Source organism: Pelmatolapia mariae, linkage group LG14 (assembly GCF_036321145.2).
Source record: "Pelmatolapia mariae isolate MD_Pm_ZW linkage group LG14, Pm_UMD_F_2, whole genome shotgun sequence".
Taxonomy (NCBI): domain Eukaryota; kingdom Metazoa; phylum Chordata; class Actinopteri; order Cichliformes; family Cichlidae; genus Pelmatolapia; species Pelmatolapia mariae.
This window is the reverse complement of record NC_086239.1, coordinates 29,897,936-29,915,154: the sequence shown is the minus strand read 5'-3', so window position 1 is coordinate 29,915,154 and position 17,219 is coordinate 29,897,936. Positions and strand designations below refer to the sequence as shown.

Genomic DNA, 17,219 nt, shown 5'->3' with positions numbered 1-17,219 from the left:
AATTGAGCCTATGGTGCAATCATCTGTGTCATATTATGAGATTGTCTTCTTTTCTTTTTTTTCTCCCCGCCTTGTAACTGTTTCGATACGAACAAACTTTAGCTTTGTTTGGAGTTTTTCCAAAAACACCAAACTAGGAGGCCTGGGAAAGCCTCAGGATCCCTGCAGGAGTTGGAAAGTGTTCCTGGGAATAAATTCTGGATAAGCGGTAGAAATCTGATGGCTGGAAAGATTCTTCAGTAGGAGTGGGGTTGTGATTGAGTGCCAAAAACACCAAAGGAAAATGGATGTTGAGTCATAGAATAACAAATTGTTGGTCTTAACCTTTTTGTGGATTTGAGCTTTAAAAAAAAGGGATATAGGCTTATCCTTTCAGAAAATACTGACAAATGACCAAAGGAACATTTATAATTTGAACTTTTTTTATTCATCTTTTTTTAAAGTTCTTTTTACTTTTTTGCTTTACGAAACAAATGTTTGCAGATGTCCTATGAATAAACAACAGCACCCTTTCTCCTTAAAACAGGGCTCAATCAGCCCTTTAGTATCAAGAAAAGAGACTCTTCTTGTCCAATTACAACCTCTCCAGATTCCCAAAGTGACATTTTTCCTGTATTTGACATTCATTTAAGTGCATTCGGAGTCAGCATTACCATTTCAATTAATGTGCAATAGCTGAGTTTATGGTCAATGTGAAAAGGTATTTACATTGCAGCTATGGCTCACATTAACTGTCGTTGTCATCACTTGCGTCAGAACTGGAGAGGAAGACAATCACAACATGAGGAGTCTCCTTTCAAGCACAGCCTTTGTAAACGGCAATCTTTACCTACAACATCATCATCATCATCATCATCATCAGGATTAACTAGACTCTTTTGTCATACCTGTTTTCCTCCAGTAAGACAAAAAGGTTAATAGATAGAATGGTTTAAAATAAAGTTTAGTGATTGTGCTTTTAAAACCAAAGTAAAACAAATAACAAACATTGATGACGACACAAAACATAACAGTGCATTACAAAAAAAAAAAAAGAAGAAAAATCCCAAAGTGGCACTTTCTTGGGGAAGCTAAATAATATAGCAATTTACAACATGGATGGAATTGATAAAATAATTATATTTACTGGCATAATAAAATTAGAATTTGCAAAAAATAAAACAAGGAAGACAATTTTGAGGTACCACAATGGGTAAAACAAGAAGACATCATGTATACATGTATATTTACAGACAGTCCACCTCTCTCTGCTTGCAGCTAATTTATTACAGTAACATCTCACTGTATGGGCTTTCCAAAGTTCTTTTCAAGGCAAGCTGAGTCATGTCAATATCTGGAGTAAGATTTCACTCCATATTGCATTGGAATTAAACATAAATATACTACTGTGTATTTTGTTTTGAATGCACCATTTTATTCTTCACTCTTTCGTTTTTTTTTCAATGGACATATAAAATGATAAGTTAGAAAAAAAAAACATTGGTCTGTTTTCCAGATGTAAAGAAACACTACTGATGTACAGTATGAGGGCAGCCAACATGATGGTGAAATACTAAGATATTTAAAACTGTAAGAGAAACAATGGTGCTCCATTCTTGGAAAAAAATCAGAACAGTCTGTCCTTTTCCTCCTTCTTCAGCTTTCTACCATCTGGGAAAAACAAAAACATTTTGGTTAGCACACAGGTCAGCCAATATTGACTCACTGTAGATCTGTATCTGTGAAGGCCGGTGGGGGACAATAGACCAAAATACATAAATGAGTGGACTTCAAACTCTGTGCACTTGTTGGTTGTAGTTATTCTGCATTGCATTTTTTTTCATACTATTACTCAGTGTTTCAATTTTCACTTTTTCACCAGAATGATATATATGATTCTGGTAACATTACATGTTTCCCTTCTAGTAAACCCCAACATGGCTAATCTGTGACTCACTGCACATCTGTAAAATTTCTTCTTTTTTTTTTTGTCAGTGCCATTTTTATACATAGTCCCCTATTGTCAGAGGACATTTGGACAAACAATTTAAACAAAAAAGTATTTTAAATACAAAATTATTGGCTGCAAAGGATTTTCATTCTTTGCAGTCAATGACTTATTAAAGTCATAGACATCACCAAAAGCTGTTTTGTTCAGCCAGCCCATCACTACAGGCACCTTCAGTTGCTGCTTGTTTGTGGGTCTCTTCGCTTTCAGTTTGGTCTTCACTAACTCAAAAGCATATTATATTCTTTGCCTTGAGAAACTCGTTTTTGGAGTATGTTTGGCTCATTACCAATTTGGACTGTGAAGTGTTGTCTGATCAGGTTTGCAGCATTTGGCTGAACCTGAGCTGAGAGCATATCCCTGTACAGAATGAATCCATCTATTTCTATCAGCAGTCGCATCATAAAGAAACACTAGTGACCCAGTTTCATTGGCGGCTGTACGTACCCATTTTTGCTGTGTTTTTGATCAGGAAGTATTGCAATCCTACTAATTACTTTTCTTTTCACACCATTCTGGTACAAGATAATTTTGGTTTTTATCTTTTTTTTTGTTTTCTGTTTTGTTTTCTTCTTTTTGTCCCGAAGAACTGTGCTCTTTTATGTGATATGTCTACCTCCTTAAGACTAGCTAACTATTGCGTAGGGTTTTTCCTAACCAAGGAAAGAATTTTGTGGTCAATCACTTCAGGTGTTTTCATTGGTCTTTCAGGCCTTTTGGTATTGCTGAGCTGCCTAGTGCATTCCTTGTTTTTAACAATGGCCCAAATATGGATTTGGCCACTACTATAATGTTTGCTTTCTCTCTGATAGGTTTATTTTGTTTTTTAGCCAGTAGTATCTTTCCCTCTTTTGCATGATGATCTTTTTTTCCTCATGTTAAGACTTCCAGTTATTGAAACATAACCTGCCTACTACACTATTTGTCAGTCAGTTGTCCAATTCCTTTTCAGCCTTTGAAAATTGCTAAACAACTAATGCAATATGTTTGGTAAAAATACCTTGATTTAAAATATAGAGCCGTTGAAATAAAGTTGCCTCTATACAGTCTGATAGTGTAGAGAGCCAAAAATTACAAAGATTGAATACAGTTTTTGGACAATGACACAATCTCTTGCCAAGATTAACAGACGCAAACATGGGACATTGTCTTTGACATTACTCAAGTAGAATGCAGATGCCCATCATGTATATTTCAGAGAAGTAGAATCTAAGACTACCCTTTACCTCTATCTCTTCATCTCCTGGTTGGAAGGCTCCGGAGGTGTTGAGGCCCATATCTGCAGGGTTCCTTCGCCCTCCTTCTCCTCTCCGCCGGCCCCCTGAGCCCCGGGAGGACATGGAGCTAGAGGAGCTTGGGTCTCGGGGGCTGTTGACTGTAGGGAACTGTGGTCGGCTATACGGCATAATGTCTTCTGAACCTATAAACAGGGAACAATAGTTAAGAATCAAGGTGCTACCCATCGGACTGAAGAATTCCTTTATGCTGTAACTATTGTAGCACCTGCATGCTGGCGTGCTTTGTTGGTAGTGCTACTCTCATATTTATTCCCTTTCCCTCCGTGAGCAGCCTTTTGTCTATCCTGAGCATCTTTGCGTTCAGATGAGCTGGTTCTGGGGTCCGAGTCCTCTCGGGCTCGATATCCCCCTGTTCCTCCTCTCTTGTCTCGACCTTCACCGGCTTTGGGGGAAATCACTCCCCGGCCCTCCAGAGCTACCTTGGAAGGGTGTGTAGGGGACTTGAGCACTGCTGGAGGGGGGATGGGTGGAGGTGGGAGATCTGAAAAATAAACACAGGAAGCAAAATCACATTAAATACAAAAAAAACCCCACAAGAGTTTAGAAAATTGCAAAAGACTGGAGAACAAGATCTGTGTACTTATGAAACTTTAGTGTGTATCATCTGTCACTCACTTGTCTCACACCTGCAAGGTGATGCACAAACACAGCTGTGATGTGTGTACATACACCCAGAGCTGCAGACATAGCCATGCTGAACGGAAACTCCCCCGAACAGACAGTAAACAGAACAGATGACATTAGAGAGGCTGAATCTGCCAGGGAGTTATGAGATTTGAGCAAAAAGGAGGGGAGTGTGACGGTCAGCAGCTGCCTCTCTGGCCTATTCGACTTCTTCTGTCGATGAATCAATGCTGCTTGTCCTTGAGCCATTATTCATATGAGACCAGCCAGTGAGCCGCCTGGCCTGTCACACATCACACGGCTATCTAAACAAAACGCAGAGCAAAAAGCCTTGTCTGCTTGCGATCAATGGCATTTCATCTTCTAATCAGCTACCAACCTGGAGGATGGTTTTGTTGGCAGCCAGACCCATAATCCACATTGGATTAGAACGTTATTAAACATAGTGAGTGTCAGCTCTTACACTTAAGATCTCAGTGGCTACCTCACAGACTTTAAGACAAAACTGGATTAGAAGAATCAAAGATTTTTATTCTTTTTTTCTTTTCTTTTTTTAAACAGACAACAACCTAATGGGGCTGGTGATGTCTTTGCTGTGTTGTCTTAGCAGTATAGTGAAGCTTCAATACACTTTCCTGATTATCCTCCACTCCCCTTGAATACAAAAGGGATGGTCAATATCATATAGAAGAGAGGCGTCTGCAGTTTTTTAATATCTGTCTTGCCTCCTGAGTTCTGCCTCAGTCAGAGTCCGATCAATGCCACAGTCTTTGAGCTATAGCTTGCTACAAGGAGGAGCAGAGCGCCTTTTAGATTTACGAGGAAATATCGGCGAGAACAGAGCTCAGGTCTGAAACTGTCTCTGAGCTTGCCAAGGAGGATTAATCTGAGGGTCTGGTGGTTAATTAGGCAGGCAATGCTGAAGCATATCGGAAGAGAAAGGAAAGGAAAGGGTTAAGTTCGGTGAGGAGGCAGACAAAGGCATTAGAGTCAAACATAATATGAATCATGGAGAGAATATAACTTGGGTGTTTCCACATCAACTGTGCAAACAAAAGAAATGACTAGGTCAAAAAAGGATAAGTAGTAGGGAAGTGAGGCTGCTGAGGTGCAGGGGTAGAGGTGTTGATTTTTTTCTTCTGGTTAGCAGTCTTAACCTAAAGAAATTAGGACACCTTAGGGATATATAAACAAATGACAGTTATGTGTTTGCCTCTGTAAATGTAATTTGTGCCTAGAAAACAGGGTTTGTGTTTCTATTCTTTTAAATTTCATTAAATCTTTTTTACCTATCACCTCAGAAGCAGTATTCCAAACCACAGACAGGGTATGTAGGGTGGGTGGTTGGGGGCAGGGGAGGCAATAAACTCTAAATGAAAAACAATCCATTCAGATCAAATGTAATCAGCAGGAGGACTGATAGACAGACAGAACTGCAGAGCTGTCAGTACGCCCCCTCCTTGCTCAAACAAAGACGGAGCAGAGCAGGAGAGGAAAGGAAAGGAGAGTGGAGTGGGATGGAGAGATCACGCCAATGGGAGGGGCAGCGGATGGGGAGGAAGCCAGGATATAAGGATGATGGCAAGAGGCGGGGGGGAGGGGGGGGTCTGCAGTGATATAGCTGGTCTGGCTCCCAGTGAGCTGGATATTAAATCTCCCTGTCAAGTGCTTCCAACACTCAAGGACACCTGACACTAAGAAGAGAGCCAGCTCTGGGACAGCACATACTGTACACACAAGAGTGACAATGTGCACACTCTCAAATACAGATAAATTAAAAAAAAATAGATCTTTCCACAAGATCAAAGCAGAAAGGAAGTGGGGAAAAACAGGTTGTCCATTGGTAGGCTTCTGAGTTTTAAATGATGGTGCTATAAAATGTTAATTGCTCTGTCCCTTAACAAGGTTAAAGCTTTTCCTTCTCTGTGCAGCTGTTCCAGTATTTAGCCTCTTTTTAGTTTATGTTCCACCCCTACTGAGCTAGGTGATGCTTCAGTATGAGCCACAGCACCTTGATCCATTTCATTAGTGGCTAGAGTAGAGAGACATCCTAGTGTCAGCATCTCCAAGCTGGGCAGAGCCCCCGTGAGACAACCCCCCTCAATTTCTTCCCACCATGGCCCTGGCCTCCAGCCCACCACTCGCCCGATCTGTTCAGCCCTGCCACAGATTAGGAGTGAAGCCACGTATGCATGCGCATAAACACATGAGAGAAGATGATTAAAATTCTGGCTTACAGCACACCCATACTCAGTCATTTACAGACACTCTGTCACAGATAACTGCACTTCTCCCTTCCATATCTTTACAGGAAATATAGGAGCAGCATTGATACAAACTGACCATCTGTGTACTTGTGGGATACAGCTAAACTGCTGCCACTTGTCTGTGTAAATAATGATAAGTGATAAAGAGACTGTGTGTGCCCGGATGGAGATGATAAACATTTAATTTTCTTGATAATTGATCATTTTTAGATGCTGCATAACACACACACACCATAGGCTTTAAACAAAAAAAGACCTGAAAGAAATATTCGTTAAAACAAGACTTGTAATTCTGGATCACTATTACTTGAACCTGAAATGTTTTTACTTAATTGGCAGAAAGGGTTTTTACTATTTTATCTTACTATATTTTTGGTTAGTAATCTACAATATCAAATGAGCCTGTTTTAAATATAACTAGATGTAATTTAAAAATGTGTACCTTCATTGAAAACTTCACGTCGCTGGTTCACTGGATGACCTACTGGATGTTGTTTCTGCTTTTTAGGAGGCCTCCTGTGTACAGCGGCCATACTCATGTTACTGTCTGTAGACACCGGGCTGCCAGGACGGTGACTTGATGGGTTTATTTGGTATTTTCGTGCTGACAAAAGAAACAGAACAATAGTTTTTTCCCCTCTTTTTCTTGGACAGCAAGAGAATAAAATTATTGCAGAAACATTTCCTATAAAAGTGGTCTACTTTACCAGAAGCTCCCCCAACTTCTTGGCCCTGTGAATTAGGGTACTTTGCCACCCTGAGGCCTGAATACTCTGCAGCTGCAGCAACCGCTTGAGCAAAGTCGGCGTCTGTGAAGAAGGATCCATCTGATGAGCTGACTGCACTGGATCTCCCCGAAGAGACATTATCCTCTTCGGAAGCTGACCCCCATCCGTTGATCATGGAGCCTGTCACTGAGCTCTCCAGGTCCCCCATGCTGGATGCAGGCGTCTGTTCTAGCCCTCGTAGCAGCAACCTCCGCGGATGCATCTGGGGATGGTGAGGGTTTGTGTGGGGGTGGGTGTGGTGGTAGTGCATCTTAGCCACCTCTGCATCTGTCTCATCGCCGTCCTCCTCTTCCTCCAGTATGTCCTCCTCCTCCATACCATCCGTGTCCAAGGCTAACGGGGTGTTGATATACCCATATGTGTGTGAAGGAGACATGGGCCTGGGAGGGGGTGGGGGGCTCACAGCATGGCGCCTATAAAAAAATGAGAAAAAACTCATATCAGTATCTTATAAACTGTAGAGATTTTTGCATCATTAAATCATAGTTACCCAGTTATGGAAAAAACAACTTAATCGTCCCATGTTTTAGCCAATTGACTACAAATGAGGTGCTTTACTGTTGATGATGCTGATGATCTTCTGATGTCACATTAGAAGTTAAGTTTTGATCACCCCAATGATGTGAATTTGCTAATTTATTTTAAAATGGCTTCTCTGTGGAAGATGAACTTCAAATTCATTATGGCTTTTTCCCCCCCCTTCAGGCACAATAACAGGGATGAGTTTTCCAAAACAGTTCTCTCTCACAGCTGGATTTCTGCACAATTATAATCACTGACAAAAATACATTTGACTAAATTTACGCTGATGTGCTACCTATTTGAAACACATTTTTTTTTTAAAAACCTAATGTTCTACGGAACACGGAAATGAACTGCAACAAATGACTCCCTAGAAGGTAAGAAATCAGTCTAAAACCTAAGATATGCTTTGGAAAAATGGCCAACAGTGCACACAATATACAGACGATATACATGGAGTTTAATGGGCTCAATCAGGAAAACAGCCATGAATTTCAAATGCAAAGTAAATCATGTTTCTTTATGAGGCTTTAGAGAATAGATACATTTCTTGAGGATTTTTTCTTTTCAGCGGCTGAGTGCTCTTCTTCTGCTACTTTATTCTTGCAGACAGCTTGACATCATGCTGCTGTACCTGCGTTCATGGCTGTCTGGGGCATCCTGGAGCATCGGCTGCATCTCCTCCTGGGGTGAGGGGGTGAGAGTGGCTGTGGACTGGTGACTGTAAGACACGGCAGCAGGGGAAGAAGCTGCCCCACGGATGGGAGGAGTGGGCCCCCTCTCCATCTCTTCTTCCTCCTCCAGCTCATCAGGCTGCAGGTACATGTGAGAGGGGGGCATGGGGCACTGCATGTCTGGATCACAGCTGCCAGCAGAGAGAAACAAGCCTCATTACCTTCATATCGCTCAGCAAAAACATGAATGTTTTTTTATATTTTTTTATATTGAGGCCAGAAAACATCCTCTAAATATTCATGTCAGCCTTCTATCAGGGTCTGACATGAACCTAGCACTAATGGACAGAAAATGCTCGGGGCAATTGTTTGGAATGAATGTGGAGAAAAGGCAGCAGCAGTGAACTAGTATTTAAATATACCGCATGCCTGTCAGATCAGATGACCATTTAGACATGTCCCACCTTTCTTCCATCGGTAGAGAGTATTCCTCTGTGTTCCGAGTTGGGGGTGGGTTTGCAGGAGGAGGGGGCAGAAGGTCAGCCCAATTCATTGTGCTTTGTTTGGGTACTTTGGGGGTGCGCACTCCCTTCTTTTGACCCTGACTCCCTGTTCACAAAAGGGAAAACGATCATTCACAGGACCGCTACAGATACACATACTCTCTGTCTCTAAAAATCACATCAATTATTAATGCTGGAGAAATCACAAGGTAACAAAGATACTGACAGCAGAGAAAATTGACATTAATAAGGCTGACTGACAAGAAAACGATAATTTTACACGTGAGAGTGAAAAGGCTAATGCAACTCTCCAATTTATGTAAGTATGCCCATACTGCTCAGAAATTAAATGAGGGGAAATACTATAAAACAGCTATTTCCCTGAAGGGGTATAACCCAGTATGAAGAGAAAAGGTAGAAGGAAAACAGCAGAAAAGGGTCTAATTAATAGAAAACTATTAAAATTGTGAACCAATGAGCTGTGATGTGCAGGCAGCACTAAAGGCTGCTCCTTAATGGCTTGAACTTCAAACGCAATATCAGAATGGATACATGGCATTAAGGTGGCAGTGTTGCATGCCGTCTGCAATGTGTTATCATTTGTCCTTGTCCAAAGACAGACATTGAGGCCATGATGAAATTAGGCTGGTCCATACTGGAATTAAAGTAAAGCCAATTAACGGAAGTAATGCAAAATAAGCAAGGACAAACACAGAAATAAAAGTACAAAGCAGAATAACAAACACAAAATAATTTGAAGATGCATTTCCTTTTATCTAATTTGCTTTAAACATCCTTGGATGATGTTGCATAAAGAAAACAAAAAACAATGGAAACATGCTCTCATGCCTTTGTTTCAAAGTATTGTTGGCACTTGTGTTTTATTCACCATGTTTCCACACTGAAGGCTTTGCTTCAAGATGGGCTAACATGCAAATTAATCAAATTACAATTGAAAGCATATTTTATTAGTGGCTCAAAGTGATTTAAAGCCTTTGAGAAAACTGGGATTTTAAAATGGAGCTTGAGGGTATATGTGATTATAGAATTCATAGTAATAATTTAGCTGGAAAAATAATATTTTGCCTTTTTTTTTCTTCCTGCGAACATCGAATGAGAGTCTGTGTTGATTTGTATAGCTGCCGACTGCCCGACCTGAAAAAACTCCTGTCCTTGATCCTCTAACCATCTTACCGGAGGTACTACTGCTGCCCCGGTCAGAGCTGTTGTAGGAGCCCCCAGTGTGGCTGTCATGAGTCTGGCTGTAGGGAATGGTGGCTGGCATAGGGCTGTCACCTCCTCTGTAGCGATCTGGTGGTGAGGATAGTGAAGGATATAGTTATTGCAGGGAGGCAGGCAAACAGGGACACCACAAAGACGACTACTTTGTACTAAACAATATATGGAGTGAAATGAGATTACACCGAGAACTATGCATTTAGCTACACATGAGGCATGCAGGTCATGCTTTCATATTCATTCTCATGTGAGTATGTGAACACATGCAACAGCTGCACTGAAATCTTAAAACTATCACACCAGCTGTAGTTCCTTTCTGCAGGTACGACCAGGTGATGATAGCTTCATTCAAAGCATCTTTAAAGATCTTTGAGTTATCTTTATCTTTCCTTTAGAAATCTGACACCAAGGATAAACTCTCACACCTGCTTTCGTTATAAAAAGAGACACCCCAGATACCAAAAGATGACAGCAATTCAAGCCTGGCCCTCATTTAGCAGTAAAGATTCTACTTGATTGCGTGGAGAGGTTGCATGAATGCCATACAGACAGGCAGAAAGACAGTGATGGTGCTTTTGTTGAATGAAAAGGACTGAGACAGAGCCAAGGGATACATGAGCATGAAACTCTTCTACACGTATCCAGAGTGGGGCGAAACAGCCAGGAGAAGAGAGAAGGTGAGGGAAAATCGAGTGGAAGAAGATCATGGCTTGGAGTTGGCCTCTCTAAAGATGGCTGCTGGCTATTCCACACACTCACCCTTGTTCAGCTTGTTTTGCTCCATGATGTTGTACTGCAGCTGGGAGCTTATTTCCTGTTTCTGCTGCTGGACTGAGGGGGGCTTCCAGCAGTGTTTCTCATTCACCTCTCCTCCTCCCACGAGTCCACCTCCACTCCCTCCAGTCCCTCTGTCTGAGTTCATGTTGTTTCCCATAATGGAGGACTGGATGAGCTGAGTGGTGGCATAAGGTGTCGGCTGGCCCCCTGGACCTACAAAGCGGCCATCTTTAAGGTTTGGGCTGTTGAAGGTCTTCATCTCATTGATCTTGTTGGACAGGTCTACATCTCCATAGACTCCTGACTCAGGCACCATAAGGTTGGTCTGCTTGTTTTCCATCTGGTTGTTATAATTGGCGATACAGTCGGCTGAAGAACATGAGGAGGGCATTTAGTCAGTCTTTTCTACTGCTGATCAGCTTAGCAGCAGTATGCCAGTTTGGCAAAAGATTTCAAACAATAAGGCATCATTTCATCTACTGTCGAGCTGAAAAAATTAAGAAAAGCGACACATTTTTCATCTCAAGCTTTTTGAATGATCCCCACCTACCAGAGAGACATTTCTACTTATGCTTTAAGTCTCAGTTTTGTTTGCAAAAATGATGATCTGCTCTAGGTGACTGACACAGGTTATGTTACCCCCTTCTCAGTTTCACCCATGACTCAGTGTAGGTGTCATCTGTGTTCTTTTTCTTCTGATGGTTGGGAGCGTCTTCGCTCATTGAGAGGGACGGAGACATGTCTGTATCAAAGACCTGGAATGAGGCGTGCAGTAAAAGCACAGCTTCACTGACAGATCCAATTTTCCCTGGCTCATAAAATATTCAAATCCTCCAGCAGATCTGAGAGCCAGCCTTGCGGTAAATACCAAGGACGGCCATAGGTGCGCGCAGCTCGTGCCACGTAACTCATGTTTCAGCTGCATGGAAAAGCTCAAACACTTCAAAGGTTGATGTGTGAAAGCGCCCCTATGGCTGAGATAAAGGGACATTAACTCGTATTTCTTTGCTCTGTCACCTAGTCAGTGATCCTCTTAATGTTCAGAATTTAGGTTTGGCACACACACAAAGCATGCGTCTGGCAAGCTCCTTAGTGTCATACAGCAGGGTGTCATGCGAGTGAGGGCTGCCTCTAGCCTGTTATTCCCTGTTAAACATCTCAGACCATGTTAAGGTAGAGTTAAACACTTCAACCTCAGAGGGGTGATTAGCACAAAGAAAAACTCAACTTGACTATAGTCTACAAAATGAATTATTAATCCTCATTGGAAAGGTTTGAAGTCAGGAGAAACTATTTAGTGGCTGGATGGATATTGGATTGAACAGCTGGACAGGAATTATGTGCTGCCCTTAAAGGCATAGTCCCAAAGTGCATAATTTAGAACATAAAGCATTTCATTGCAATCCAAGTTCCAGAGGATAGAGGTTTTTTGGTCATGGCTGTTAATTATTAATATTACGTCCTACATCATACTCTGTGTGTGTGTGTGTGTGTGTGTGGTTTGGCAGCAATGCATAAGATTCTGAGGCCAAATATGCTTCCCTTTGTTGATAACTGTACTAGTGCTAAATAAACTAGAGGCCACCTGGTGGTGTTCTCTTTTTTTCCCCTCACCCTACTTATCTTATCTTTGCTTTGTATTTCTGCCAATACATCTCACTGTATCATTTAACATACACTTATTCTTCGTCACTACTTTTTCCTCTCTTTCCATCTGCATTTCCAGGTACACCCTTCTCCCTCTATCATTCTCTTTTTCTCTGCTTCTGGCCATCGTCTGCAGTCCAGCCTTGACCCCTTCGCCCGCTGCACATTTCTTAAATAACTGAGCACTTAGGGGAAATTACATTACCGGGTATAACAACTGTATGGAAATCAGCAGAGCAATTTGATTAGCAACAGAGTAGAGCTATGAGCCCTGCTCAGTGTGCTCCTTTTATTTCCTGCCTAAAACAGCTCTACTTTAACCTCAGATAAATCAAACACACAAGCGCACAGCCTCTCTTAATCCTAATATTTCTCTAGGTTTTTCTTGTGGAGACCTACAGAAGGGAGCGATACACAGAATAACTCTCCAGGGAGCTAACCTAGATATCAGATTTTACTTCCTTTTGCACTGCAGATTCCCCCAGCTCCCTACATTTCTTATCTCTACAGTTATTTTGTCAAATGATTGCATTGTTGCCTTCGAGAGGAGGGTTTATTTTGGTTGTTGACTACATACGGCACTGACAAAACATGCATACCTGGTCGGCTGTATGTTGCCAAGTTGCTGTCGCTGTTGCCATTGCCAGCAGTGCAGCAGTTGATGCTGCAGTCATTGTGGTTGGAACATGAGTTGGGCCATGTGTCAGCCAGCCAGGGTTGAGTGGCAGAGTCCCCAATGTTTAGTAAACCAGGCCTGTGGACAAAAAAAAGGAGGAGGAAAAAAACAAAAAGGGCACCAAATGGTTAACAATAGTAAGAAACCAAGCCAATGCCACAGTGACATTTATGTGAATGAACTGCAACACCCACAATAACATAATATTTGAAAGAGAAGATTATGTGAGTTTATTTATCCAGCTGAGAAGGGGAAAAGTAGAAATCCGGCTTTAGCACTTTTTGCCTTTCGGCCACACACAGGCCCAGGGAGCACATTAGAAAAAAGCCCAGCTAAATAGATTGTGTGTGCTTGGCTTGGCCATAGCCGATGACACTTTCCCTGAGCCCTCGTGAGCATTAGCGATCCGCCTGGATTAGACAGCTAGATAAAATTCTCTCCCAATGCTGCGAAATCCACGTCCTGAACAGGCAGTGAACCACAAATACTCACAGAGTAGATTCCACAGTGTCACACAATATCTCTATCATTGGAAAGTGTTTTTTTTAAGCTGTACACAAGGAGAACAGACTTGAGCAACGGAAGAAAAATGCATCCTTATCATTGTTTTGCCATCCATCTCTGTCTTGTCTCCTGTTTTTCAGCTTTAATTCAAATTCAAATCAAGATGGCTCATTTAACAGGATTCTACTGTACTATTGGACCTTAAGCCAAGTAAGGACAGTCTGTTTTTGCTCATTGAATGAATCAATTTAGTATACAAAAAGAATGCAGGAACATATATTGTTTGAGTATCCAAATCTCTATAGAGTGACTCTGGGTTTGCGTATCGAAACAGTGAATTAGCCATGAATTACATTTTCTCATTCCCTCTTAAATGACTCATTTCTTGGATTCATTTTGGGTAATGAACACATTTGTCTTGTACAGCCAAATACAATCTCACAATGACTCCTCAATCACCCTGGCAGTTATATGTTGATACTGAACAACCATTGTCTTTGTGCAGAGCTGACACAGCCAATTCAGTCATACAACTGAATAATATAATGATGGCTTCAAGCTAACTGTTCATTAACACAAGAACAACACACGCATACATTACAGTATTAACTATGTTTTGGACTAGAGTAAAGAGCGCATAATGAATGAATGCATATTTTCCTGTTTTTTCCCTGCTATTTACCAGTTATATGAACACATGCCAAATGCCATCCAATGGATATACAGGTCCAAGTCCAGACATTCTTGCTGTTTATGCAAAATGCACAATTCCACTACATTAGGCGGCATGCTGTTGCTGCTGTGTACATGCATGTAGCTCCATTAATGTTTTATGGTGATGCTACGGCACAGCCTGGTGGTTGCATGTGGTTCTCCACCATTTGGGACAAGGATGGGCAGTTGGCAGACTATATGGGGCTTTGTTCCTGTAGAATTATTACATACTTAATGCAAGTCCTTACCCCTCTCCTCTGCTCTGTGCTACCTTTGAAAGGCACAGCACTCCCCCTAGTGTTTGTCAAAGAAAAGTACACAAGGCACACCCTACTAATATACTCCGGAGGTTTAAGGATTCTTTGTATTTGAAATTACATTCTTAGCATTCATTCACTTAATGCGCCTGTTTAAAATATAATTTTTTTCAAAGACACTAAATGAACTCTTACCTTCCAGCACTGCTGACACCTTCTCCACCTCTTTGATATGCCACTGAAAGAGAGAAAATGAGTGTCGTGATGTCCTTCTTTTCACCACAGTCATGTAAGTTCAACATAAAATTCTTTATTTGAGTTACTTATTTTCTTATTGAATAATTTATTTATTTTGAATTGCCAATTTTGTGAAAAATGATTGGGAGACTTCCTTTTAAGCTAGTGCTGTGTTTTTGTTTTTTGTATCAGAGCAAGTGAGTGTGTGATTGAATGCGTGTGTCATCATTTCAGCTGAGTCATAGACACACACGCACACACGAAGCAACAGGAGCAGGAGGATGTGTAAGAGGCTTATGAAGAACAAAGATGCAGAGCTCTTTGGTTGTCTGGCTCGGGTTCAGCGTGTTTGAAGCTCTGTGTGCTGCAAGTTGGACTCTTTCAAGGAGCTCTAAGCTGCCGGTGTGTGTGAAGGAGAGATAAACTTCCAACTTTAATTACAATCTCTTCCCTGAGAGGAGAGAAGGTGGAAGAGGGGTAGGTTGGGCCTTTGCTGTGTTGATTCCATGTCTCTCTTTCAAAACAGGAAGTGTGTGGTGTGGTCTCTGCATGTAGCCAGAGGAGATCTTATGCAAAACTAAATTATCACAGTCTGGTTAAAGATGAAAATCAGTATAATGCTCAGTAAAGTCCTGGTTTCACACAGAGTACCAGGGCAGGGAATTTCTCTCTAAAGAATCTAACCTAAACGCGCAAGCAAGGACTATGTTTCAGCTGAAAGATTTCCATGGAACAAGCCTGCCACTGCAAAATTATTCTACCTGATTGCAAGCCTAAAGGCAGACACAAAGCGCACTGCTACCATGTAGATACAATCCCTGCACAGACAGGATCAACCAGTAGAACAACAAACACAGAGTGCACTGGATTGTCTCCTTCACTGTTACTTCCTCTTATCTATTCACACTGTTGCACATTTGCCATTTCGCTAAACACCGCCAACACCCTTTTACACACCTCAAGGGGACAAGGAATTTCCGAGGGATGAAAGTCCACGAGTGAAAGAAGAAGGTGGAGAGAACTGTAAAGACAGACTTGCAGGGACAGAAAGATACAGATATACAAGGAGCTTTTCTTTTATCTGTTTTATGCTGTGTCACTTCAGCTCACAGATAACCTCCTTAGCTCTGCTGCCACTTGCCTATTTAATTGGTGTGTTGGAGACTCTGGTGGTGTGTCATTCTCCTAAATCCCCTCTGAGGTTGCCAGCAGCCCTTTGATCAAGTTACCACTACTATAAAACAGATTCTTGGTAGTGTGGCCTCTTCTTTTTTGGAGCTTTAAGTTCTGAAACAGCGCAAATATTTGCTGGAACATTTATGTGGAGGTAGACCATTACTGTGCCAATTAATTGGGCCTTTTTTGGTTTTTTATCAAGTGTTCCTCACCAACTTCTCTACAGCTGGTAATTTCTCTAATGATTCTATTAGGACTGTGGCTGTTAAAGCCATTAAAGGACGCTTTTCCCAACGGCAGTGAAAATGTTTATGTTGTTATAAGATATTCTGGTTTGGTTTGTATTTAAAAGGAAACAAAGAGGACAACCTTCCCACTGAAAGAATAACATATATTGAAGGACAAACAAGGGATCTTTGAATAGGTTTAAGAATCTTTTTTGGATTTTATGGGGGATGTGTATCTGTCATTGTCAGATTCTGATTGTTTTCTTGTGTTGTTTTGTTTGTCCTCCTTTTTTCCTGAATTGGCCTTTTTCTGTTGGGAAATTGGACTGAGATGTGCTTAAGGTTTTGAGCACACTGTTTGGTATTTTTATGTTCCAAGAAGTTTGTGAAAATGGGAAAAGGCCTGTGCTGTAGTACATTGAGTTTATAAAAACATAGATACTGTATGTACTGCAGGAGAAGGTGCTTACCTGTTGGTGTAAAAGTGAAGGATGGCACTGTTGGAAAAGACAGAAAAAGAAAGTTATTGAATTATCAGAACTATCTTTCTAAATATTAACTCCACAAAATTTCTAAGTTTCGCAATATACTTCAATAGCCTGTATTCACACGCTACATGCTGCTTGCTAGTCTTTGATCCTCTCAGACATCCCAGAGGGAAAATGAATGTTGAGCCAGCTGCTGGTTCAAGTCGTGGCCCAGACTGTCAGAGGCCTGCTGTTCAGAGGTCTCGCACTGTTGAGATGTCTGTTGCTATCTCAACACTCACATCATCACCCTCACAACTTAATTGCTCGCACAGGCATGGAAGGGATTCTTTATTAAACATCCATCTACTGTAGTAGGGTTCCTGTTTTTGAAAACTCTTGTAGAAAATAGAATCCTAAGTATCTGATATTTACTGCAAAAAATTACTGATATCATGCTATAGTTTTTAACTTTAACTTTGTGACTTTTTCAATACAATATGTGGCAGGCAAAGAAATGCATCAAATTCTGTTTTTTGTTTTTTTTTTAAGATTATTGCAGCCCAACAAGTAATTATGGCCTGGTCATGAAAGCCTTAGTACAACATTATTTTCACATTTTCATTTTTATTTAT

At 41.2% G+C, this 17,219-nt stretch overlaps 1 protein-coding gene across 3 annotated transcripts in view; it reads right to left on the bottom strand.

Moving 5' to 3' along the window:
* Positions 1 to 441: 441 nt before the first annotated feature.
* The window catches only part of robo1 (roundabout, axon guidance receptor, homolog 1 (Drosophila)), a 126,680-nt gene continuing 109,902 nt past the window's right edge, over positions 442 to 17,219 (bottom strand). For 2 of the 3 annotated variants that reach the window (XM_063492729.1, XM_063492730.1), the window contains exons 18-29: positions 16,588 to 16,614; positions 14,673 to 14,715; positions 12,926 to 13,080; positions 10,662 to 11,048; positions 9,858 to 9,974; positions 8,625 to 8,769; positions 8,121 to 8,351; positions 6,884 to 7,377; positions 6,619 to 6,780; positions 3,491 to 3,766; positions 3,214 to 3,407; positions 442 to 1,650 (exon numbers count right to left, since the gene is read on the bottom strand). In XM_063492729.1, coding sequence (XP_063348799.1) covers positions 1,636 to 1,650; positions 3,214 to 3,407; positions 3,491 to 3,766; positions 6,619 to 6,780; positions 6,884 to 7,377; positions 8,121 to 8,351; positions 8,625 to 8,769; positions 9,858 to 9,974; positions 10,662 to 11,048; positions 12,926 to 13,080; positions 14,673 to 14,715; positions 16,588 to 16,614 — 2,246 coding nt within the window. In that variant the 3' untranslated portion in view covers positions 442 to 1,635. The remainder of the gene's footprint in view (positions 1,651 to 3,213; positions 3,408 to 3,490; positions 3,767 to 6,618; positions 6,781 to 6,883; positions 7,378 to 8,120; positions 8,352 to 8,624; positions 8,770 to 9,857; positions 9,975 to 10,661; positions 11,049 to 12,925; positions 13,081 to 14,672; positions 14,716 to 16,587; positions 16,615 to 17,219) is intronic. The other variant, XM_063492732.1, reaches the window with a different exon arrangement.